Source organism: Loxodonta africana, chromosome 3 (assembly GCF_030014295.1).
Source record: "Loxodonta africana isolate mLoxAfr1 chromosome 3, mLoxAfr1.hap2, whole genome shotgun sequence".
NCBI lineage: Eukaryota > Metazoa > Chordata > Mammalia > Proboscidea > Elephantidae > Loxodonta > Loxodonta africana.
In genome coordinates, this window is record NC_087344.1 from 181,018,882 (window position 1) to 181,044,002 (window position 25,121).

At 40.6% G+C, this 25,121-nt stretch overlaps 1 protein-coding gene across 7 annotated transcripts in view; it reads left to right on the forward strand.

Annotated features, from left to right (window-relative positions):
• The first annotated feature begins 1,409 nt into the window (after positions 1 to 1,409).
• Positions 1,410 to 25,121, forward strand: part of PIP5K1A (phosphatidylinositol-4-phosphate 5-kinase type 1 alpha) — a 53,318-nt gene continuing 29,606 nt past the window's right edge. For 2 of the 7 annotated variants that reach the window (XM_064282567.1, XM_010589446.3), the window contains exon 1: positions 1,415 to 1,946. In XM_064282567.1, coding sequence (XP_064138637.1) covers positions 1,865 to 1,946 — 82 coding nt within the window. In that variant the 5' untranslated portion in view covers positions 1,415 to 1,864. Of the gene's footprint in view, positions 1,947 to 12,596; positions 12,636 to 24,833; positions 25,029 to 25,121 lie in introns of all 7 variants that reach the window. The other 5 variants (XM_064282568.1, XM_023547325.2, XM_023547329.2 and 2 more) reach the window with 5 other exon arrangements.

The window sequence follows — 25,121 nt, forward strand, 5'->3', positions numbered from 1 at the left end:
TGTTTTTTTTTTCCTCATTCATCTTCATTGATTCATTCAACCATTAATTATTGAGCCCCTGCGATGTACACAATCATGATGAGGAGCCGGAAATGCAACAGTAAACCAAACAGTTCCTGCTGTCCAGTAGTTTACAATCTGTTCAGACAGGTTTCTGAATCACCACCAGGGTTCAGAACCTCCAAGGTACTTTGTTAAAACTGGAGTGGGTTAGTGGAGTGGGTTAGTGCGAAGACTAGACGATGGAAATTGGGCAGTTTCTCTGTTTCATCTCTATGACCTGTGGAGCATAGAGAATGGAGAGTTGGAGGCTAAGGGTTTGGATCACGCAAAGGTTTTGATATGGTCTAATGGTCTTCCATTAGCAAAGAAAGGGAAGATGTCACTGTGAATACTAGGGTGCACCTCACCCAAGCCGTGGTGTTTTCAATAGCCTCATACGCATGCAAAAGCTGAGCAGTGAGTAAGGAAGACTGAAGAATTGATGCCTTTGAATTGTGGTGTTGGTGAAGAATATTGAATGTACTATGGACTGCCAAAAGAATAAACAAATCTGTCTTGGAAGAGGTACAACCAGAATGCTCCTTAGAAGCAAGGATGGCTAGACTACATCTCACACACTTTGGACTTTTTATCAGGATGGATCATTCCCTGGAGAAGGATATCATGCCTGGTAAAGTAGAAGGTTAGCCAAAAAGAGGAATACCCTCACAGAGATGGATCGACACACTGGCTACAACAATGGGATCAAGCATAACAATGATTGTGAGGATGGCACAGGACTGGGCAGTGTTTGGTTTTGTTGTACGTAGGGTCGCTATGAATTGGAACCGGCTAGACAGCACCTAACAACAACAAAAATGGCCTTCTGTGGCCCGTTTTGACAGAACTTCATTCATTTATCAAATATTTATTGAACTTTGTCACTGTGCCCATCATTGTGCTTGAGGCAAACAAAAACATAGGAGGTGTTACAAATGTCATTCCTAAGGCAAGACGTGCACGCACATTAAGCTAACTAATAAACAGGGCAGTAAAGCCGGAAAAGGGCCGGGAAGGATTCTTCGTGGCTTGTGATGTTTTGTAACATTCGACTGTTTAATATCTCAGACTTGACACACGCCCTTTTCTCCGGAGTTCTTTCCTGGGCTGTTAATTTGAGAGGGCCGAGTTCAGGACCCTAAACCCAATCCTTTCAAAGCGTTGAATCTGAATTGACCCACCGAGCCACCATAGGGTTAGTCAGCCGACCAGGGCGCCTAAGTCTTCCACCCTTGGATTCGTCAAGGCTTGAAGGACCCGCACCACGTGACCGCAGTCAGGCTCCCGATTGGCTCCACTCCTATCCGGACCGTCACCTCCCACTGGGTGGAATGGAACCTTGAGAAGAAGATCGGGCGCATGCGCGGTGCCCGGATTTCCCTGGACGCCGTGAGTGGAGCCGTGGGGTTGGGCGATAAACAGGCTGTGGCCGGAGGAGGGGGAGGGGGCGTTTGCTCCGCCCGGAGTTCTCACGCCTCCTTATCCCGTTAGGTGTGGTTTGGTTCGAACCCGGGGCCCCCGGAGCCGGCTTGAGCCTGCTCCCTTGTGAAGGGGGAAAGTAGCCCCGCGGAAAGCTGTTAAAGTTGCGAAGGGGGTGCGAGAAGAGAGTTCTCCACCCATGCCCGCCGAATGGTACGGCCCTGAGCTGGTCCCGGAGCTGGTCCGGGAGCTGGCCCGACGTGTCTGAGAGAGGCCCCGGCGGGGGCGGGGAGGTGGCCCACAGAACGCGAGTTCTGTGTAGAGACGTGGGAAGATTCGATTTCGAGAAGAGGAAGAGCTCGATTGAAAGGGAGCGAGGGCGCTGAGGTGGGGGGCTACCAAGATGGCGACGGCCTCCTCTGGGCCGTCGACGATCGGATTTTCATCCGTGGATTCCGGGGTCTCTTCCTGCACCTCGTCCTCAGGTAAGCAGGGCGGGGCGTGGGCAGGGGGCTGATGACGACTGTGCGATGGGACGGAGAGCGAGACCTGGCAGGGCACCTGTAGCTGGAGGTGTTCGAGGGGTTACCGGTAAGAGGCAGAGGGTTGGATTTTCAAATAGCAGGGGTTTCTGAGCTGGCAGGGGACTGGGAGTGATGAGTGAAAAGGATGAGGAAAAAAAAAAAAAAGAACGAGAAAAAGGAAGGTGTGGAAGATGTTGGCTGTTTTCGACAAGACCGGGTTGAGGACTCAGGAGGGGATGGAGATTGAAGGTAGGTGTAGGAAGGAAACAAGGGGAACCCAAGGGAGTAGAGAAACTAAACGGAGCACTGACAAGTAGAGAGAATTAGCGTGAGAGACAGGTAGAATCCAACTTGATTGTGGGGTTAATTGGATGAACAGTGTGAAAGAGAAGCCATGGAACTTAGAGATATTGAAGAGTTATGAGACGCTTTAGATTGCTGGGGAGTTAGCGAATCGTGAATTTTTTTGTGGTGGAAGTTATCGGACCCGGCTTTTTCCTCAGAGACTCCCCCACATGCGTCATTCCTTCTCACTTCGTCCTCCCCTTACACAAATACGCACACACGCACACTTTGTCAAACATCTTCCTTTGGTGACTCCTATCTCTAGACGGCCCAGCTTTGAAAACGAACGGGAATTTTTGAAGAGAGCCTCAGGAATGTGGAAAATTAGGGTCAAAAGACCCTAAAAACAGTTGGGGAAGGTGAAATAGACTCTTTCCATTGCAGTAGAGGCTGAGGGAAGTGATGTTGGGAATTAGGCCTTAGAAGAGGTGGAGGAGGCTCTGAGTGCTGTGGAGGAATATTGCGTAATAGGAAATGAACTGGGAGAAAGCTTAAAATGTATCAGAAATTTGGAACTTGGAGAATGGAGCCAGGGAATATAGAGAGCTCAGAGTAGTTAGAAACTAATGAAGATTGAGGGAGGATTGAGGAGCCTGCAAGAAAAGCAACAGACTGTGTGTAGGAGGGAAAATGTGGTGGTGGTGGGGATTTTGAGTCACAATCTGTTCTAGAGGTTCCATCAGAAATGTGTGGTGTCCCACAGTGACTGTTGCCTTTGCACTGTGAGGAGGAGAGATTGCCAGATGTTGAATGTTTTAGAGATGTTGACATTTTTTAGGCCTAGGATTGCATCCTTGCCATTTTGAATTGGCTGAATAGAAGGTTCCACCTTTCACATTCCAGCTCAGATGAGCAAATACATAGTCACAAATATCTTCTTCATAAGCAGCAGTTTTCTTGAGAAGTGATTTTTGCCTTTCCTGTAAAAAGCATTCGAGGGCCACAGCATCTCTTGTTGCACTCTAAGCTTGAAGGATAAAGTGAAAGTGCCAGTTTTTTAAAAAATACAGTAGGTCCTTAATTTGAAACCTCTCCTTACCCCCATTAAAAAAAAAAAATAGTAACCCAGAAATAAGAGTGATTGTGTATGGTGCTTAAGCAAACTTTTTTTTTTTAGTTGTAAATATATATGTATGTAAGAAAATATTTGCCAGTTCAACATTTTTCACATGAGCGATTCAGTGACGGTGATTAATTATGTTGTAGAACCATCACCCGAATCTTTTTTTTTTAATTTTTATTGTGCTCTAAGTGCAAGTTTACAAATCAAGTCAGTCCCTCATACAAAAATTTATATAGACCTTGCTATATACTCCTAATTGCTCTCCCCCTAATGAGATAGCCTGCTCCTGCCCTCCACTCTCCATTTTCCTACCCATTCTGCCAGCTTCTGACCCCCTCTGCTCACTCATCTCCCCTCCAGACAGGAGATGCCAACATAGTCTCAAAGTGTCTACTTGATCCAAGAAGCTCGTTCTTCATCAGCATCTTTTTCTATCCCATTGTCCACTCCAATCGCTGTCTGAAGAGTTGGCTTTGGGAATGGTTCCTGTCTTGGGCTAAGAGAAGGTCTGGGAGCCATGACCACCGGGGACCTTCTTGTCTCAGTCAGACCATTAAGTCTGGTCTTTTTACGAGAATTTATCACCCGAATCGTTTGCCAAATTTTCTATTACCGTTAACAGATACTCAGTGCTTCCTAAACAATGACTCCTCCTCCCCCCTCTATTCTGCCCTGGTAACCACTAATAGACTTTGGTTTCTATGCATCTGCCTATTCTAGATATTTCATATAAGTAGGATCATACAGCATAAGGTTTTCAAGGTTCGTTCATGTTGCGGCATGTATCTGGACTTCATTTCTCATTATGGTTGAGTTATAATCATTGTATTAAGCAAATTCTTAACTCAAAAGTCAGAATAGAGCCAGGGAATATAGAATGGATGTCAGAAATGATATTAATTTAAAGACGGTAAGCTTACACCCCAAAATTTGGTTCAGCCTCTGTCTCATGGAGGTATTTAACAGGTGGAAAAATTTAAGAGTAACAAGGAAATATTTTTTTTTTGTCTTTATTGATACATTTTTCTCCTTTTATGTCTATAATCTTACTTTAGATAGTCCTTAAAAAAATATAGTCCTTAGGTGTTACTAAAAAAAAAAAAAAATTTTTTTTTTTTTTTTTTTTCTATCTGGTGTTTTTTGTAGGCTTTTACATTCTCTGCCAGACCCTAGGGCTAACAGTTAATAATACAGACTGGGTAAATTTTTTTTTTTCCTTACTTTGTTTGCACCAGAAGGTCAAAGATTAGGTTTTAGTGGACTCTACAGCTCCTTGATTCTGTTATATTCATACGTGAAGTCAAGGTGTAAATATGTCCAAGTTAAAAATAGTTTTAAATTCCTTTTTCACTTTTGTTTCATATACCCTTCATTCTCTGCTTCTTTGGCAAATGTTGAAACAGTTTTATTCAACTGTGTTTAAAGAAAAATTTTGTTCCTAAACATAACTGAAAACATTATGGGATAATTGTGTGGGTTTTTTGTTGTATAACTGTGCCCACTTAGGTTTGATCTTAGTGAATTTAATATGATTTTTCTCTTCAAGGGTATGTTTTTGGAGAGGGCGTGATACTTGATTCTGATGCAAAAAAGACTATTAATAAATGGTTTTGTTTGTGATTGGAGAGTGCCTCTCTATCTGGATGGCACCAGGGAATTAGGAAGTTGGCAGGAATAAAAGATGGCTATGATTTCTGGTGGCGTAGCGGTTAAGTGCTACGGCAGCAAACCAAAGGGTCGGCAGTTTGAATCTACCAGGCGCTCCTTGGAAGCTCTACGGGGCAGTTCTACTCTGTCCTACAGGGTCGCTATGAGTCGGAATCGACTCGACAGCACTGTGTCTGGGTTTATGATTTCTGAAATTGTTATAAGCTAGAAGGCTAGCCTTGTAGAAACTCAAGGTGTGTGTTTGTTTTAACCATCGTAAGAGCAATTTATTATTCTTAGATGTTTAGCTGAGCTCCACTTAAATTTTAGTGAAACTCTGAAATTCTAAAGTTGAAAATCCTAGTGTTGAAAATAGATACAAAATGTCAGCGTTCAGGTGACAGGTTGACATCGTTTAAGAGAATCCACTTGTAAGCTTTGGGGGCTCAAAATCTTTTGTCGTTCAAATTAGGAAGAAGTTATTTAGAAGAGTTTTTCTCTGCCATTGTCTAGACTGTTTTTAACCATTAAGCCAGGTCTGGTCTTTTATGACGCTAACAAGTGAAATACAGAGGGTAGAGCAAATCATAAGCTCTAAGGGATGTTTAACATCTTTTCCCATTGAGATAAGTACCATATTTGGATTTGGGGGAGGCAGCTATAAATGGATATCAGTTTACAGCGGCCACCATCACGTGCTTGTTCTTACACTTTGATTGTTAATAAAAGGTGACGCAATTTGTCATCTAGTTTCAGGTTTCTGATGCGTATAAAGGGCATTTATCCCTTTCCTTCTTTTCTCCTTCATCTCATCACTTGGACAGTGATACCACTTAAAGTCAGCACTGATGAGGCACTGCTGACAATGCAGCCATCTGTCACACTGGCTTACAGAGAGCCTGTTTCACTGTTAAACTTCCTGTAGTACATCAAGAGTTTTGAAATCCCATCACTGAGCACCCTTTTTACTACCACGAAGGGTGTAAAGAGTTTCTGTTTTGGAGACTCGATGTGAAGTTCGTGGAGGAATTACACCAGAAGGTTAGAGTGCTAAGGTGAGCACTGCTCCCCTGAAATAAGAGCTGTGTGATAAAATCACATTTGACTCCCCCAAGGAAGAAGAACACGTGAAACTTTAGACGATCACAAACTACAGCTCTTTCTGCTTCAGAACAGAACATTGAAATTATTATCACTCTTATATGATTTTATCATGAACACAAATGATTTGGAGGTAATTTTACAGCTTCTTTCCCCAAATTTTTTTGTTGACTGCTGAGGGTAAGGGGAGGGTAACCCCAGAGGGCACAGGATTGAAGTATTTTTGCTGGGACCTTTATCACAGGGCCAGCCTCATCAGTCCATTCAGATGACTGTTCTTCCTGGCAGTGCCCCACCAGTCAACTCTGCTGTAATATAACTCCAATGATAGGGGTTCTTGTTGAGGGTAATTTTTTTTTTTTTTTAAATGTAGCGTAAGCCATTTCTAGGCTGATCTCTTTCCTTTTGGTTCTTCCACACTAGTGAAAAGTAGCGCTACTTAAGTCACTTTGTGTGAGAAACTGACATTTGCGACTGTAAAGATAGATGAGAATGTCGTGTAGTCAGACCCTCACCAGATCTCAATTTGGCTGATATTTTAGAAGGAGAGACTTTTCCAGGGGGAGGTTTGACACCTTTCTTCCGTCTTGTTGATTCTACCAGAAAACTAAGGTTTGATGTTAGAATGTCATTATTTTTGCTTAACTATTTATTTCTGTTATGGCTACTCAAGCCCAATGTCAAAATGTAATTAAAGTAGACTTTATAGTATCCAGTATCTGATATTATATTAGTAATGTGTATTTACAAGTTAGCTTTGACTATCAAAGTAGCATGTTTTGCTTGTTAATTTCTGTGGGCTCTTCTCGGCTGATGTAAAACTCATTTGATTAATACCTTTGCTCAAACATGCACCACCTGATAGCAGTTAAATATTTTTATTAGCCTGTTTTTCTTTGATGATGGAAACTATAGCCTATAAAGGTGAACAACAGCAGTGACACTGGGCCAGAGGTAGAACTGAGGAAAGGGAAGGTGGTTGTTTAGCTGGGCATTTTCTTTCCTAGAATTTTAGGTTATGCTTACTTGACACAAAGGAAGCAACAAGAAGACCAACATTGTCAGTTTGTTTCTCCACTCTTCTTTTACTGGCTGTATTTTCTTGGTCAAGGATAAAAGTGTACTTCAGGAAGTATGCTGTTTCCTGATAGCTTGGCACAGGGAATCTGTTTTTATGTGTTCCAAACCCAGCCCACCATTCAGTCTCAGGGAGTGTTTGAACTGATGTTTCCTAAAGGAAACCCCCTGCTAGCTTATTTCCCCTATTGCACCTCACTTCTCCACCCTTTCCCATCAAAAGAGAGTTAGTTAGTTTCTACATATGTATTTACCATGTTTACTTTGTATCTTTGCTTTCTTATTGAAGTGAACTTCTGTTTTCTATCCGTTGCATCTTTTTTAAGATTTGTCTTCGGTCATTTTTCTTTTCCCTCCTGTGAAATTCCAGTCTGTTTATTTGTAATAATACTCTGTCCTATAGGGTCGCTATGAGTCGGAATCGACTTGACGGCACTGAGTTTTTTGGAGTTTTATATGCAGTAGGCATTAATTTATAAACATTTGGTTCTTAGAAAGTCTCCTTGTTTTGGGGATCTGAGAAGATTTTGTCGAAAGAGAGAGGAAGGCAGGTTCCTTCTAGGGAGTTCAATATATCTCATTATTGATTTTGTGTACTTCATTGGCAATGTGAAGTAACCCAGAATAAGCACTATTCCAGAGGATCAGTGTTGTTGATGGGGTAGGCTTAAGGCAAGGTAAGCAGAAGTTGTGGGGAGAGAATAGGGGAGAATTTTCTTTTTAGGATATATAAATAGAGGAGTCCCTGGGTGCACAAATGGTTAAATACTCGACTGCTAGCTGAAAGACTGGTGGTTCAAACCCACCCAGAGAGGCCTCAGAAGACTGGCCTGGCGATCTACTTCTGAAAGGTCTGTTAAAAAAAAAAAAAAAAAGTTGCTATTGAATCAATTCTGACTCATAGCGACCGTATAGGACAGAGTAGAACTGCCCCATAGAGTTTCCAAGGAGCACCTGGTAGATTTGAACTGCTGACCTTTTGGCTAACAGCTGTAGAACTTAACCACTACACCACCAGGGTTTCCCCTTGAAAACCCTATGGAGCAGTTTTACTCTGCACACATGGGGACACCGTGGTTTGGAATCGACTTGACAGCTACTAACAACAGCAACAAATCGCTAGTGTAGAGTATATTAGCTTTCTTTTGTGTAGTGTAGGTAAACAAGTCTAGTAAACTTCAAGGTCCTCCAAGGGGCCTAATGGCAGAGAAGTAACTTGGCCATCTCTCTTATTTCCTTGAGGGGGTAAATTGCCTTGAAAGGGCATTGTTGGGACAGTTAATAGTCATTATGATACTCAGTAAAGCTAACCTTTTCCTGCTGAAATAATGTACATTCTAATCCAGCAGGATTCATTACTTTTTCAAGATGGATAGAATCACGTTTGGAAATAGAATTGGGAGATGGCACTCTGTCAGAAATCTCAAATGCCTCTTGGCCATGGCTGGTTTATCTAGGAGACCAAGATCTTTTAAAGAAGGATTTGGCTTTTTTTTTCATAATTTCAACCAAAGTTTTGGTGCCAAGGGATACATATTTGAGACCTGAGAACCATGTTTATCGCTAAAAAGAAATGTAGAGATGTTTTAACTTAACTGCCTTTATTTTCTAAATTAGAACACTCTGGTTCAGAGAGATTGATACTAGTGGCAAAGAGATCTGAGGGCTGTGTGCCAGCAGAATGAGTCTTAGTAAATTTGTGGCTCATTCCTTGCGACACTGCTCTTGGTTGACCCCAGGGCTGGTAAATCAAACTGCTCTCAAGCTTCTGTTTATATATTCTTTGCCTTTCTGATTTTTACGTAGAAGATCCTTGGGAATAATCGACATCTGCTAGGAAAAAAAATTAAGCTTTTCTCTGTGATGTGGCTTAGTTTTCTTAATTGGCTTGGTTCAGTCATTATTATTGATGGTACAATTTTTAAAAAAATACTGTCTTTTTGTGTGCTCAGCAGTACTTCTCAGGAGGCAGGTTGATATTTTCAGACACATTTCTGAGTAGTTTCATGTGGAGAACATATTGTGCCTCCCACCTGCGGGGGTATAGTTAGAATGGCTTTCAGTGTTCCAAGTTAACTAGGACCAGAGAGATTGCTTCAGATGGTTTTTTGGTGGTGGTGTTTTTATCTATATATGTATGTGCATATATATATATATATATATATATAAATATACTTAACCCACTGCCGTCGAGTCAATTCCGACTCATAGCGACCCTATAGGACAGAGTAGAACTGCCCCACAGAGTTTCCAAGGAGATTATATATATATATATATATGTATGTATGTATATATATATATTCTTTTCCTTCCCTTTTGAAGTCTCTGGCTCTCAATCTTTTATCAACCAGAGACCCACCTCCCCCCACCCCCCAAGAATGAGCATTTTGCTTCTAAGAAGTCTATCTCTTGGTGTTCTACATAGGAATTATTGACACATTTGTGTAGTAGTGTTGATAGGTCATTATTGAGCTGGATGTCTGGGCTGCTGCTTCTATGACCTGTTCAAGCAAAACTCCAGTTGTCTGAGGAATGCACATCCGGCCAGCCTCTAGCATCTCCAAATTATATATGTACTTCAAACACTGAAGTAAGTCACACGCTGCCTCTTCGTTTCTCATCTGGTACATGATGTCATCTCATCTTCAGCGGAAATGCTTCTGCTCTGAAAGCACAGGGAGAGGCTCTGGTTTTAAGGCCAACTCTGTTTTGTTCCATATACTGGAGGGGGGCACATTTATTTCAGAGCTAGCCACTGTCTGAAAATATATTTGTTTTAAATATCTCCTCTTTTAAGACACTACTCATTTTCCCTTCTGAAGTTTGTCACACTTCTCAGAATTATATTATTGGTTTTTCTGTTCCTTTACATTTTCTTCTTCCTCTCAGGAGTGAATTTTAGTCTCCAGTGGACTAGTACAAACCAAAAATCAAACCCTTTGCCATCCAGTTGATCCCAACTCATAGCAACTCTTTAGGACAGAGTAGAACTGCTCCATAGGGTTTCCAAGGGGTGGCTGGTGGATTCAAACTGCCGACCTTATGGCTAGCAGCCAGAATCTTAACCACTGCACCACCAGGGCTCCAGTGGCTTAGTAGTAGCAGGTAAATTTATGCTCCCACTGTAGCAGAGTCACAGTGGTGTTTTGCCAAGTGACCAGAAACCAGCCTTCCAGTACCTTTTCACCACAAATGCAGTTCAGGGTGAGACCAAGGACCAAAGTGAAATGCTTCCTTAAGACTGGTACCAACTTATTCAGAAAACTTTTCTGTGGCACAGTGTGATGATTCAACTTTGTACTTTAACAAGAATTGACTAGGTTGTTTTCACTTGCCTTGGCTGGCTCAGCTTTTCTGAAATTATTTTAGTGACATTAAAGATTTCCCAGCTTATTTTCAGAATTTAGAGGCTAGGTCTTTTAGATTTTTCAAGTCATGGCTTTCAGGAGATATGCCGAAATTAGGTATTCTTGTTTTGTAGGAGAATATTGATATTCTGAGGGATATGAAAGCTACACCTTTTCAGGGAGAGCCTCTTACACGTGGTAATATAGATTTGTTTCAAGTTATATAGGGACCTCAAAGTAATACGTAGTTGAAGAAGAGAGTGTAAGTATATAGGACTCATGCTTATGTGTAACTTGAGATTGTCAACAGTATTCTAGGTATTTTCACAAGTTTCCTTTTAGCCTGTCTCTGCAGCAGCATAATATGTAATGAGCTTATGTCAATGTAGAGGGGACAGTGATGGCAGTCTGTATGTTTGGGACTGATGAAAAGTAGTTTACTGGAAAAAATAGGTTATAAAGCAAAGAGAATGTCAATAAAATCATCCCTGTGGAAAGATTAACGCAAAGGATGAATGGACCACATCTACCATGGCCTTCACCAGACTGAGTCCAGTACAAATAGATGGTGCCTGGCTACCACCACTGAGTGCTCTGATGGGGATCACAATAGAGGGTCCCGGACAGAGCTGGAGAAAAGTACAGAACAAAATTCTAACTCAAAAAGAAAGACCAGACTTGCTGCCTTGACAGAGACTGTAGAAACCCTGGGGGTATGGCCCCAGACACCCTTTCAGCTCAGTAATGAAGTTACTCCTGAGGTTGACCCTTCAGCCAAAGATTGGACAGGCCCATAAAACAAAACGAGTCTAAAGGGGCAAGGACTAGAAGGCAAGAGGGGACAGGAAAGCTGGTAATAGCAAACCCAAGGTTGAGAAGGGAGAGTGTTGACATGCTGTGGGGTTGTTAGCCAATGTCATAAAACAATATGTGTACTAACTGTTGAAAAGAAACTAGTTCGTTCTGTAAACTTTCTTCTAAAGTACAATTAAAAAAAAAAGTTTTGAAAATAAAATATTTCCTTTGGTGGGGGAATCATCCTTGTGTTTCCTTTTTCTTTAGTTGTTAATTTTTCTATGTAACATGCACATTAAAAATATTTGTTATAGAAAATTTGTACAGGTAAGGGAAATAGAAACAAAGTTACAAAAATCAACTCAATCCCCCTAACCTTGGTATAATCTTTTGAACCTTTTCCGTATGTATCAATACATGTAAACTTCTAGATACAGTCATGTGTCACTTAACATCCACAATACGTTCCGTGAAATGGGATGTTAATATGATTCAGACGTTGTATGAATACCACAGTAAATGTTTTACAAAAAATGACATCATACTCTTTAATTTTTTTTAACCTTTTTCCCTCACAATTTATTATGACATCCTATCCATAAAGATACATAAAAATAATGATTCTATAGTATTCCTTTTTATAGCTGCACCATAATTAATATTACCAATTTTGTGTTGTTATTCACATAGGTTCTTTCCAGTTAAAGCTATTGTAGACAATACTGTGATAAGCATCCTGGTATATACATCTTTGTCCACTTGACTGATCATTTCCTAAGGATAAATTCCTAGAAGTGGACTGGTGGGTCAAGTTGTATGTTTATTTTTAAGGCTTTTGTTAGATATTGCAGATTATCCTCCAGGAGTGGGGTGCCCTCAACTAAAATACATGTGCATTCTTTTTTTTAAAAGGATAGGGTCTTGCACATAAAGAAGTCTTAACACCTGAAATTTTTTTTGCCAATCTGAAATCATTTCAGGGAGAAGAGGGTTGGGGTGCAGGTTTTGTGACCACTCCTGGAATTTTTCTGCTGGGACTTCTCCTTTTCTCAGTTTTTGCATATTTGCCTAGAACTGTGAAAAACATCTCACATTTGATGGTATGGTGCTGGGGATCAGGCCAGGTCCTGTTCTTAACCTTAAACTTTAGAATACTTTTAAAAATCTGCTTTTTTCTGCTGTAAGCAAGTAGAATCCCCAGAAGTAAGTGATAATTTTCTGTTTTTCCTCATTTAGGTTTCAACTTTCTGTGCTGTGGGGTCAGCCGTAAGAGAGGTAGATCCGATGTGTGTCTGTGCTGAAGAAGGCATGAGCTCCTCGCAGTAACTAGCAGCCAGCACCTCTTCTCTGTAACAGCTGCAGACTTTTTGTAATAGTAGCGCATGAAGTCTTCTGAGAAGGCTGTGGCTGTCTCGCAAACATTTGACTATAGCTCCTGTGTCCCTTTGCCCCCTCCTCCAAAAAAAATGCCATGTGAGATAAAATTATCTTTTCTCACAGTTCAAATTATAATATGAATTATTCGACTACCTCTTATCCTCCCATTACTTCAGTTCATTTTGTTTCAGTAAACTCAGCTCTTTTCTTTTCCCTTTCTGCTGCACTTCTCGTTTCCCCTGGTCCTTCCCATTCTGTAGAGGGGTGTCATAATTCTCAATTATAATAATAATTGCTAGTATTTGTAGAATATTTATTCTGTGTTAAGTGCTATACATGATTTATCTCATTTAATTCTCATAACAACCGTATGAGGTACATGCTGTTATTTCCGCATTTTATGGCTGAGGTAACCAAGACCTAGAGAAGTTGTAACCAAACCCGCTCAGGGTTACCTAGTTAGTAAGTAAATGGGTCCAGTATTCAAACCTAGATGTTCTGATTCCAGAGCCCACATTCCCAATCGCTGTGCTATTAACTGCTTTCCTCACTAATCTGAAAGTTGAAAGTGTTGTGTGACCTAATTTGATTTTAAATCAGATTAAATATTTGTCGTTGAATGGGTACTTACTGAACCAAGAGTCCTTGGTGAAGGAGAGAATAGTACAGAAGGGAACTTGGTCTTCTGTCCTTAGTCCTCCTAAAAAAGCAACAAAAACCTGAGCTTCTCTGCATAATACGTAGTTATTGATTATTCTTTTAAGAAAAATATTTTAAAATTTAATGTGGGTTTAATGCTAAGGAAATGGAGCCTTGGTGGTACAGTGGTTAAAGCGCTTGGCTGCTAATTGAAATGTCAGTAGTTTGACCTTACCAGTCGCTCTGTGGGAGAAGGATGTGGCAGTTTGCTTCCTGCAAACCCTACTCTGTCCTATAGGTTGGTATGAGTTGGAATCGACTGGATGACAGTGGGTTTGGGTTTTTTTTGTTTTATACTAAGGATCGATAACTGATTCTGAAGTCAATTTCAAGGTCCCTAAAACAACAGGCAAAAGTTTACCTATCACAAGTGCTTTTCAAAAAATTTTTTTTGGACACTGCAAATTCAGTAGTCATAAGCCTGATGTTTTTAATTAGAGAAAATCATGGTATTATGTACACCAAAAAGAAAATTCTAATCTGAGATGAATGGAGCTCTCTTTTTCTCGTAAAATTGTTAATTCTTGTTACAGAGACAAAAAAGAACTTTCGACTACTAGGGAAGAGCTTAACATCTACAAAGCTGTGAAACTGCTCTTTTAAGTATCAGACTTGAAATACAGTTTCTGCTGCTCTAGATTACTGGCATTGTCTGGTTCAGAGCAAGGATAATCTCGAAAGAAGTGAAAGGTACTTTTCCTGCTATTGATATGGGTAACTGCTGCCAGAGGAATGGAGCCCTGGTGGCGTAGAGGTGAAGAGCTTGGCTGCTAACCAAAAGGTCAGCAGTTTGAATCCACCAACTGCCTCTTGGAAATCCTATGGGGCAGTTTTGCTCTGTCCTGCAGAGTCGCTGTGAGTTGGCGTCAACTGGACAACAATGGGTTTGTCCAGAGGAATAGAGTATGTTTATTGTTAATTTCATTGTAAGGAACTGAAGGAGGACTGTGAGGTTAGTCCTTTATCAATGAAAATGAAAAATAGATGTCCTTGTCCCATGAGGAGGGTGTTACCTCAGGGAAGAAAATATGTTTATATTGTCTATTAGCAATACTGAGATTTATTTAATTTGTTAAAACATTTTAGTTCCCTTTTTTGTCTCTCCTAGACTCTAGGTGGCCAGGAAATTGAAAACTAAACGTGGTTTAGAGGAAAAAGAGTTAGGCCACCTTCACTCTGTGATTTTGAGTACATCCATTGACCTCTCTCTGTTCCTCTGTGCTCTTATTTATAAAATAGAAGGATAGACTAAACATCCTTAAAGGCCCTTTCTGAATGACCTTTTCCCCCTAGATATAAATGGTTATTGATGTGTTAGTTTGAAAATGGGCAAGTAGCTTCATTTTTAGCTGAGGGAGCTAAATTCTTAGCTTGGTCTGTTTAATAATCAGTTTTCATTAACAGCTGTAGATTTTCACCCAGACTGAACATGACTTTGCCAGAATAAAAAAAAAAAAATTCCGAAAGTCAGTGTACTCTTGTTCCTCTAGGTCTTTTTCGTTGTTTCTGCAGAGGAATTAAGGCTCTAAATCACTATGATTCGTTCTGTATTATCTGACCCATTCAAAAATAAGTTGTTTGAACTATTATTGTTTGTTTTCTGATGTAGCTTGTTTGTCTCGGCTTTATTTTTTAGCCTCCAATAAAGCAACATTAGCTAGTTGTTTAGAATGCTGCTTGGTTCAGGGCTTATTAATAAAGTAGGAGTCCCACAGTCATAAGGGAAACAAACAGTGGGCATAAATGTGGAAGTTACTGGAATATAAAAATAATTTCACTGATAGAGCTTCAACCTTAATGCTTACTTTTCGCTGAGAAAATCTTTCAGAAAGAAGTCAGCTGAGATGAAGAAATTTGATAATCCAGATTTGCTTTCTTTTGTAAACTTAAATTATTTTTCCCCTAAACTTCTTATTATGAGAAATTTCAGACATATACAAAGTTGAAAGAGTAGTGTAATACACCTCAGTTTCAGCAGCATTTGCCAATCTTGTTGCATCTATACTTCCCCATTCCCCCATCTCTACTCTCTGGAATATTTTAAAGCAAGCCCTGTCCTTAAGTGATTTCATCCATAAATACTTCAGAATGTTTTTCTACAGATAAGGACTCTTTGTATGTGTGTTTGTAGATAAAGGGAGTTTTAACATAATCACATCTAGGAAGTTAACTGTAATGACAAGCATAAGTGATTTTATCAAGCTTCGCTTTACTACACTTTGCAGATACTGCATTTTTTACAAATTGAAGGTTTGTGTTAACACTGCATTGAGCAAGTCTATTGGTGCCATTTTTCCAGCAGCATGTGCTCACTTCTTGTCTCTGTGTCACATCTTGGTAATTCTCGCAATATATCAGACTTTTTCATCATTACTATATCTGTTATGGTGATCTGTGATCAGTGATCTTTGATGTTACTATTGTAATTGTTTTGGGGCACCACGAACCATGCCCATATAAGATGGTGATCTTAATCGATAAATGTGTGTGTTCTGACTGCTCCACTGACTGGCCAGTCCTCTCTTTTCCCTCTCCTCGGGGGCTTTCCTGTTCCCTTAGATATAACGGTATTGAAATTAGGTCAGTTAATAACGCTAATGGCTTCTAGGTGTTCCAGTGGAAGGAAAATTCACACCTCTCTTACTTTAAATCAAAAGCTAGAAATGATTAAGGTTAGTGAGGAAGACATGTTGAAAGCTGAGATAGGCAAAAGCTAGACCTCTTGTGCCAAACAGTTGGCCAAGTTGTAAATGCAAAGGAAAAGTTCTTGAAGGAAATTAAAAGTGCTGCTCCAGTGAACACACCAGTGATAAGAAAGCAAAACAGCCTTATTGCTGATAAGGAGAAAGTTTTAGTGGTCTGGATAGAAGATAAGACCAGCCACAACATTCCCTTAAGCCGAAGCCTAACCCAGAGCAAGACCCTAACTCTCTTTAATTCTTTGAAGGCTGAGAAAGGTGAGGAAGCTGCAGAAGAAAAGTTTGAAACTAGCAGAGGTTGGTTCATGAGGCTTAAGGAAAGAAGCGGTCTCCATGCCATAAAAGTGCAAGGTGAAGCATCAGGTTATCCAGAAGATCTAGCTAAGATAATTGATGAAGGTGGCTACACTAAACAACGGATTTTCAGTGTAGACAAAACAGCCTTTTACTGGAAGAAGCTGCCATCTAGGACTTTGATAGCTACAGAGGAAAAGTCGGTGCCTGGCTTCAAAGCTTCAAAGGACAGGATGACTCTCTTATTGGGGGCTAATGCAGCTGGTGACTTTAAGTTGAAGTCATTACTCTTTTTACCATTCTGAAAATTCTAGGACCCTTAAAAATTATGTTAAATCTCCTCTGCCAGTGCTCTGTAAGTGAAACAACAAAGCCTGAATGACAGCACATCTGTTTATGGTGAGGTTTACTAAATATTTTAAGCTCACCGTTGAGACCTACTGCTCAGAAAAAAAGATTCCTTTTAAAATATTACTGCTCCTCAACAGGTCACTTGGTCACCCAAGACTTCTGATGGAGATGTACAAGGAGATTAATGTTGTTTTAATGCCTGCTAACACAATATCCATTCTGCAGCCCATGGATCAAGGAGTAATTTTAACTTTCAAGTCTTATTATTTAAGAAATACATTTTTGTAAGACTGTAGCTGCCATACACAGTGATTCCTCTGATGGATCTGGGCAAAATAAATTGAAAACCTGGAAGGGATTCACCATTCTAGATGGCGTTAAGAAATATTGTGATTCATGGGAAGAGGTCAAAATAGCACCATTAACAGGAGTTTTGAAGTTGATTTCAACCCTCATGGGTGACCTTGAGAGGTTCAGGACTTCAGTGGAGGAAGTAACTGCAGATGTGGTGGGAATAGCAAGAGAACTAGATGCAGAAGTGAAGCTTGAAGATGTGACTGAATTGCTGCAATCTCATGATAAAACTAACGGATGAGGAGTTGCTTCCTATGCATGAGCAAAGAAAGTGGTTTCTTAAGCTGGAATCTACTCCTGGTGAAGATGCTGTGAACATTGTTGAAATGACAACAAAGGATTTAGGGTATTACATAAACTTAGTTGATAAAGCAGTATCAGGTTTTGAAAAGATTGACTCTAGTTTTGAAAGAAGTTCTGTCTACTGTGGGTAAAATGCTATCAAAAAACATCCGCATGCTACAGAGAAATCTTTTGTGAAAGGCAGAGTCAGTTGAAGCGGCAAACTTTATTGTCTTATTTTAAGAAACTGTTGCAGCCACCCCGGCCTTCTGTAATTACCACCCTGATCAGTCAGCAGTCATAACATTGAGGCAAGACCCTCCAGCAAAAAGATTACAACTTGCTGAAGGCTCAGATGAGGGTTACCATTTCTTAGCAATAAAGTATTTTTTAATTAAAGTATGTGCATGTTTTTTTTTCTTTAGTCGTAATGCTGTTACACACTTGGTAGACTACAGGATAATGTAAACATAACTTTTATATGCACTGGGAAACAAAAAAATTCCTGTGAGACTCTATCGTGGTGGTCTGAAACTGAACCTGCAATATCTCCGAGGTATACCTGCATTTATTTCTTCTTCTGTGATTCCTAACTGTCTCAGGAATGTGTTTTTACAGGGTTTCATGTTTTTTTTTCCTCACATTTTATTTGGTCACCATTTTATTTGGTGGATATGTCTCCTTAAGTCTCTTTAAGTTCCCACTCCCTGTAGTACTGTTTTGAAAATCAAAGGAGCTATGTTTATAAGCTTGTTTTTTTTAATAGTCATCAAATTTATTTTTTATTGAGCATTAACATGTATAAAGTACATAAATTGCGTTAATCTCAAGTGTATAGCTTGGCGATGTTTTATTACGTATACCCCTATGCTACCTCCCAGGAGCCATTGTGGCGCAGTGGTCAAATGTCCGGCTGCTAACCAAAAGGTCAGCAGTTCTAACTCACCAGCCGTTTTGTGGGAGAAAGATGTGGCAGGCTGCTTCTGTAAAGATTATGGCCTTGGAAACCTATGGGGCAGTTCTACTCTGCCCCTTAGGGTTGTTATGAGTCAGAATCGGGTTTTTGTGCATCCACCACCAGAGTCAAGATATAAAATGTTTCCAACACCACACAAGGTTCCCTTATGCCCCTTCCAAGAATGTACTCCCTTTAAGGTAACCTTTATTCTGACTTCTAGTGTCAGTTATTAGTTTTGCCTGTTACTGAACTTCATATAAGTAGAATTACATAGCATGCACTTTTTTGTGCCTGCCTTCTTTCAATCAGCATGTTGGTATGTGTATTAGTAGGTTTTTTTTTTTTTTAGTATTAGTATTACTGGTAGTATTACACTGTGTGAATGTGCCACAGTTTATCCATTTTCCTATTGAGAGACATTGGGTTGTTTCTAATTTGGCTTCTTAATGAGTAAAGCTGCTAAGATATTTTGTACATGTCTTTTTATGAAGTCAAATTCACCTTTTTTTTTCTTTAATAATTTTTATTGTGCTTTAAGTGAAAGTTTACAAATCAAGTCAGTCTCTCACACAAAAACCCATATACGCCTTGCTACACACTCCCAATTACTGACCCGCCTAATGAGACAGCCCGCTCTTTCCGTCCACTCCCTCTTTTCGTGTCCTTTTCGCCAGGTTCTACCACCTCCACCCTCTCATCTCCCCTCCAGGCAGGAGATGCCAACATAGTCTCAAGTGTCCACCTGATCCGAGAAGCTCACCCCTCACCAGCATCCCTCTCCAACCCATTGTCCAGTCCAATCCATGTCTGAAGAGTTGGCTTCAGGAATGGTTCCTGTCCTGGGCCAACAGAAGGTCTGGGGGCCATGACCACCGGGGTCCTTCCAGTCTCAGTCAGACCATTAAGTCTGGTCTTATGAGCTAAATTCACTTTTTCCACTGTTGATATTTTTTCAAATAATACTATGTTTTAGGTGAAAGTTTACACAGCAAATTAGGTTCCTACATGACAGTTCTATACAGATTGCTCAGTGACGTTAGTTACGTTTTTCACAATATGTCAACGTTCTCTTTAATTGCATTATGGTTGTTCAGTTTCCAGTGTACCAGTTTCCCTGCCCCCATCTTCTCATCTTTGCTTTAGAGTAATTGTTGACCTTTTGGTCTCATATAGATGGTTTTGTAATAGAGTACTTTATTCAGAGGTAATATCCTTAATTTTGTGTGCCAATCTGTTATTTTACTAAAAGGTGACCTCGGAATAGTTTTGGTTCAATATTTAAAAAGTAACTTTATATTTTTCAATAAATGTTTTTAGTACCACAATATTAGGACTTTTATTAGCAATCTGTGTTGTTTGCTTTAAACAATTGTTTTTCTAAAATAAATATCTATTAACTGTTTTAAAAAACAAAACATACACCTACTCAGACTCTACCCCAGACTAAAACCTCTTTGGTAGTTAGAGACTAGATGTGGCTATTTTTAAAGTTCTACTGGTGATTCAGATGAGTGTCGTCTTTCAGAACCACTGTCTTACCTGGCGGTGGCCAATCACATATCTGCACTATATTTCAGCCATATCACCTGATTATTAGAGGTAAATCTCTAGTCCAGGCTTATGACTCTGGATAATCAAGCAGAAAGGGACTTAATGAAAGGATATTGACTAGTTCATTGACTAAATGAGGAGGCAGAGGAACCGGGTCCAGGGGTAACTGGGACCAGCAAGATCCTGCCACAAGAACACTCTAGTTTGGATGTTTATAAGCTTTTAAAGTGCTATACAAATAAAAATTATTTGACCAGAGAAATACCTTCCTTAAAATGTATCAGAGTTTCACTTTAGTCTCATAGCCAACATTAAGGATAAATAAGAGAATGTAGAAATGCCAGAGTAATAGAGAAAAAAGCAGAAATAATTTAACATTGACCTAGTGCTGAGATATATTAAAATCGAGCCAGTGGGGAGAAGCTGGTTTAAGATCCTCTCTATAGCATTTATAGTCAAACTATCAGCGTATATGCTGGGTGTGAGGATACTCACCCTTGGGTAATGTGCTCTCTAGTCTTGTAGCATATGCCACATTTCCTGGTACAGACTGATGATGATGTAGGTATTTTAATAATGATCCTTCAGAGTTTTGGCTTGGATGAAGAGCGGTAGTTCCCAAAATCTTCAGGAAAAAGATTTCCCCCTGAGGAAAAGTAAATTTTAATATTACAACTCTGCATTATAAAGCACTCAGCTGTGAACCAAAAGGTTGGCGGGGGCTCAAACCTATCAGCTGCTCCGTGGTAGAAAAGACCTGATAATCTGCTCTCAAAGATTGTAGTCTAGGAAGCACTAAGTTCGACTGTGTCATATAGGGTCACTATGAGCTGGAATCTACAGCACACAACAACATATATATATATACCACCTGAAAAGAGAAAATTATGGGATGACAGTATACTTATCAGAGAGTATTTTTCACAGAGATGCTAGAAAACAAATTTCCTGCAGAAAAATATTCTGGTCCTATCCATAAGGATGAATTTAATTCTTAAACATTGCCTAACTGGCATTACCAAGCCAAGTGTTGCCCTGCTGAGTTGGATTTCTTCTCTTCTTTTCCTCCTTTTCATCATCATCTTTTTTTTTTTTTTCCTGACATTTTCTCCTACAGTTATAAAATACTTAGGTTCTTATAGAAGAGAAGGCTTCATAGTGAGATAAACAGGTGCAGTGCTGGTTAATTTTTAGTCTGATGAACTTCTTCAGTAGACAATTTCTCATTGGCAGAGCCTTGGGCCAAGTGGTCAAGTCTTAGTAGATGATACCTGGTTCCTTATACTGCCAGTCTGCTCTTCATTGGGTTTCTGGGCCAAGCGGGGTATTACAGCAAGATCAGTACAATTCACTAGGTCCCCTCACCCGCCCCCCTTTTCTTCTGTAGCAGGTTGAATCTCCGATCTGTATTCTAGGGCCAAAACTTCAGGCAAGGAAGAGAGTAAGTCTTCGGTGTCACTTCTACTTCCTCTGTCTCTTGGTTTGAGTGTTAATATTTATATGCCAGTATCTCCTTTTCTTCCTGCTTCAGCTATAGTGCTTTTGGGATTATTCCCAGTTTTGCAGGTACAGTGAACAAAGGAATTGACACCAAAATTCCATTATGTGAAGTCTTCCCACCCACATTCTGGATACTTTGCAAGAGTGTAGCAGCCCTAGAGCTACATGTCTTGTGTGATAAAACTAGGAAAGTTGGCAGAATAGAACTTTTTAGGAAGAAAGCCCCAAACTTATTCTCTGCTTTGAAATTACTGATCTGCTTTTCTCTCCATTGCTCAACTTTGTCCAGTGACTCCTTGCATGCAGAAGAGGTTATTTTTTATGTGTTACTGCCAGACTAGGACTGGATGCTGGCTCTTGTCTCTGCCAGATTCCCTCCTAACCCCTTCCTCTGGAGTAAAACAGGAAGGGATAGGCCAGGTACTGACCAAGGGATCTGGAATCGGTGTTTGTCTTTAACTGAAAGCACATTGATTTCCTCACTGAGAATCACTGATTCTGTAGTTAGGTGTGTGCACATGTGTTGGAGGGGGAGGGGTGCTAAGGAGTTTGGGAGGAGGCAGGTAACTTGGGATCCCAACTGGAATTTCATGTAGATGTAGATAGCCGGACATTGAGCCTTGCTATGCATGCTTTAGAAATCACGTTGTAATCTAATAGCATCTGAACTTGTCTAACTTCAAAAGGAGGAGTAAGAATCAGACTCAGCACAAAGCTGATTCCTCTGAGGTGGAAGTAAGACATACCACCACTCTCCAACTTTTTCATCATTTCTGACACCAGCCATCCTCCCTATGGCAGCGTCTACTTCTCTGCTAGGTTCAATAATTCATTGCAGCGGCCACACAGAACTCACAGACCATACTCAACGATTATGTGGTTTATTAGGGAAATAACAGGATATTACTCAGGAGAAAGGATACAGTTTGTCACTCAGGACAACTTGCAACCAGGATGGCTCTCAGCTCCTTCTCTGCCATGCCCACAGGCAGACCCTTTTCTCAGCTGGCCAGCTGACAGCCCTTCTCTTGACCACACCAGCTTATGGTCCTCCTCTCAGCCATACCAGCTGACAGCCCTTTTCTTGGCTTATACCAGGCAGCAGACCCTTTTCTTGGTGTGTCAGCCAGTAGGCCCTTCTCTAGGTGTCTGCTCTGCTCGAACAAGTGTTAACAGCCCTTCAGCTCTGGTGACAAGTGCCCAGAGGCACACCACTCCACCAGCAAGCCTCCTGCCTGAACGTACTCAGCTCTTTCTCACTCTGGTGGGTTGGCGAGCCCACTGCAGCCCCGTGTGTCTGCTGCTTGCACTGCTGCAGCTGTTTCTCTGCTGCCGCGCTCTGCTGGTCTTAAGTGTTGCAGCTCTCTCTCTCCTGGGTCTAGGATATTCTCATCACAGTACCCCGGGTCTTTGTTCCAAAGGACATGTCGTGCTCTAGATTCTTCTTAATGGTAGCGAGGTCCTCCTCAACCTCTGTGGGATTAACCCCTATATTCAATTTCAAGGCATGGCCCTCCCAGCCAGACCACGAATTGAGCAGTCCCCTTGGTAGACCACAGTTAGGGAATTTGCAGAGTAATCGACCAGTTCCCTGAAAGGTCACTTAATCCTATTGGTTGGTTTTATGCATCCTATTTGCATAGTATACTGACCCATCTGTTGTAAGATTGTGGCCTGGGCAGCCATTTTGGCAGAATTATAAACCCAAGGCCAGAGACTATATATGAAAGAAATCCATTGCACTGCGCATATTTGTATAAAACCTTGCAGTCCATAAAGTGCTTTGCGCTTTACAGGAATCTTCTAATAGAGATTCCTTTTCTTTTTAGTTAAATAAAGAGAATAATTTGCTTGATGCACTGTAGGGATTTGAACTCAAGCCTTCTGATTTTTACATAGCTCAGCATTTTGACTTTCAGCTGAAAGGCTTGTAAAATGTAAGAGGTTCAACTATTTTTTGTTGGTTGACACCTTAAATTCTGCAGTAATTAGCAGTTTTGAATGTAAATCTGAGTTGTCCTGGTTTGTTGTTCCTTGGAAACCTTAGCTTATGATTCCAGTCCTGAACTTACCTAGTTTTTCACCCAGCTGAAGTTGCCCAAGTGAAGATGAGTCATCCTAGAAAACGTATAGATTAGTGGGTTCTGCTGCAGAAAAGTAGTAGTGAGAACTGACTGTTTTTCCAATTTTCTGGGTTGTTATGTGCACATCTTTCTAACAGCTGGACGACATTTCTCTTGCCCCTTTTTTGGGGGGGAAGAGAGGAATGAAAACCATCTGTTCCCCTTGTTTTGATACCTTGCCTCACTATGAGGAAAGAAATTTTGCTGCTCTACTTATTGGTGCCATAAGTACTTGTCTTTACTGTTATGTGCCATCAAGTCAATTCCGACTCATAGTGACCCTCTTGGACAGAGTAGAACTGTCCCATAGAGTTTCCAAGGAGTGGCTAGTGGATTTGAAGTGCCAACCTTTTGGTTAGCAGCCAAGCCCTTAACTACTGAGCCACCAGGGCTGCCGTAAGTACTTAGCCTGTGGCTTTTCTACTACTAAGGTCTATCAGCCTCTCTCCCTCTGAGCCCAGTCATATTCTGAAATTCAGGGGCACTTGATCATTTGTCTTAAAACAGTCATAATTAGAGCTTTATCTGATTGCTCTCAACCCCATGTGTCTTGGTTCTTGCCTCACCATTAATCCTCATATATGAACTGGAACAGAGGTCTTTATATTCAGACATTAACTTATATAATTGAAGATACGTCCCAGTTGGACTCCTCTTTTTAGTTTTGTTTCATATGGCTAGTCTTTATTCCATCTGAATCCTTTAGATCTTGGTTGGAGTGATATTCAGTAGTCTTTCTAGGTAAAGGCCAGCTTTCTCTAATGTGAGGGAAAGGAAAGTCTGCTTCTGTTAGCATCACATGGATGAAGGTTATAGGAATGGCAAATGCTTTAGATTTAACCTTTCAGAGCAGATTTTCTATAGGCATGTTCTTAGGTACTTTCTAAACATCCTTGCTCTTGAACTCTCCTGAATTTAATTTAAGTAGATAAAGGTCATAAGTAATACTTGTGAGGTTTAACCACAGACGTATCATGTCTGCGTTGAATAAATATTTAGTAAGTAAATTTTAAACCAATAAATTTCTGTTGACAGCAGAAATTAGAATGAGGGGTCAGTTTCTGCTGTACTGAATGTGTTTTCATTATTTTGACATTGCATCTTCTCATCTTTAGCCCTTCATCTCTATAGACTTATTGCCTCCTTGTCATCTCTTTCATCCAAAGTAAAAAAACATGGAGTATAGCACCGTAGGTAGGCCCCAGAGTTCTTACCCTTTTAGCTGTAATCAAGCCCCAGACTTTCCATCGAGTCTTGGGTATGTCTTAAACCCTTTCTTTTTCAGCCATGCTGTCAAATGAGGCCCTGTGACTGTACTGGTTAAATAGATCAAGAACAGAGTTATATTTCCCAGCGAAAATATTAACACTTGAGGTAGAAAAGGGGCTAAACCAGAATGGCATAAGGACTCTGTGAAGGTGACGGCGGAAGAGGAAGGGGTATTTAAAATCCCTACGAATCTGGGATCACTGAGCAAGAGGTAGGAGCTCATTGTCGTGTTTAGTTGGATTCAGACTCTGATTCTTTCAGTATGCCTGACAGAGACTGTGTGAGTGCACGCTTGTAATTGTAT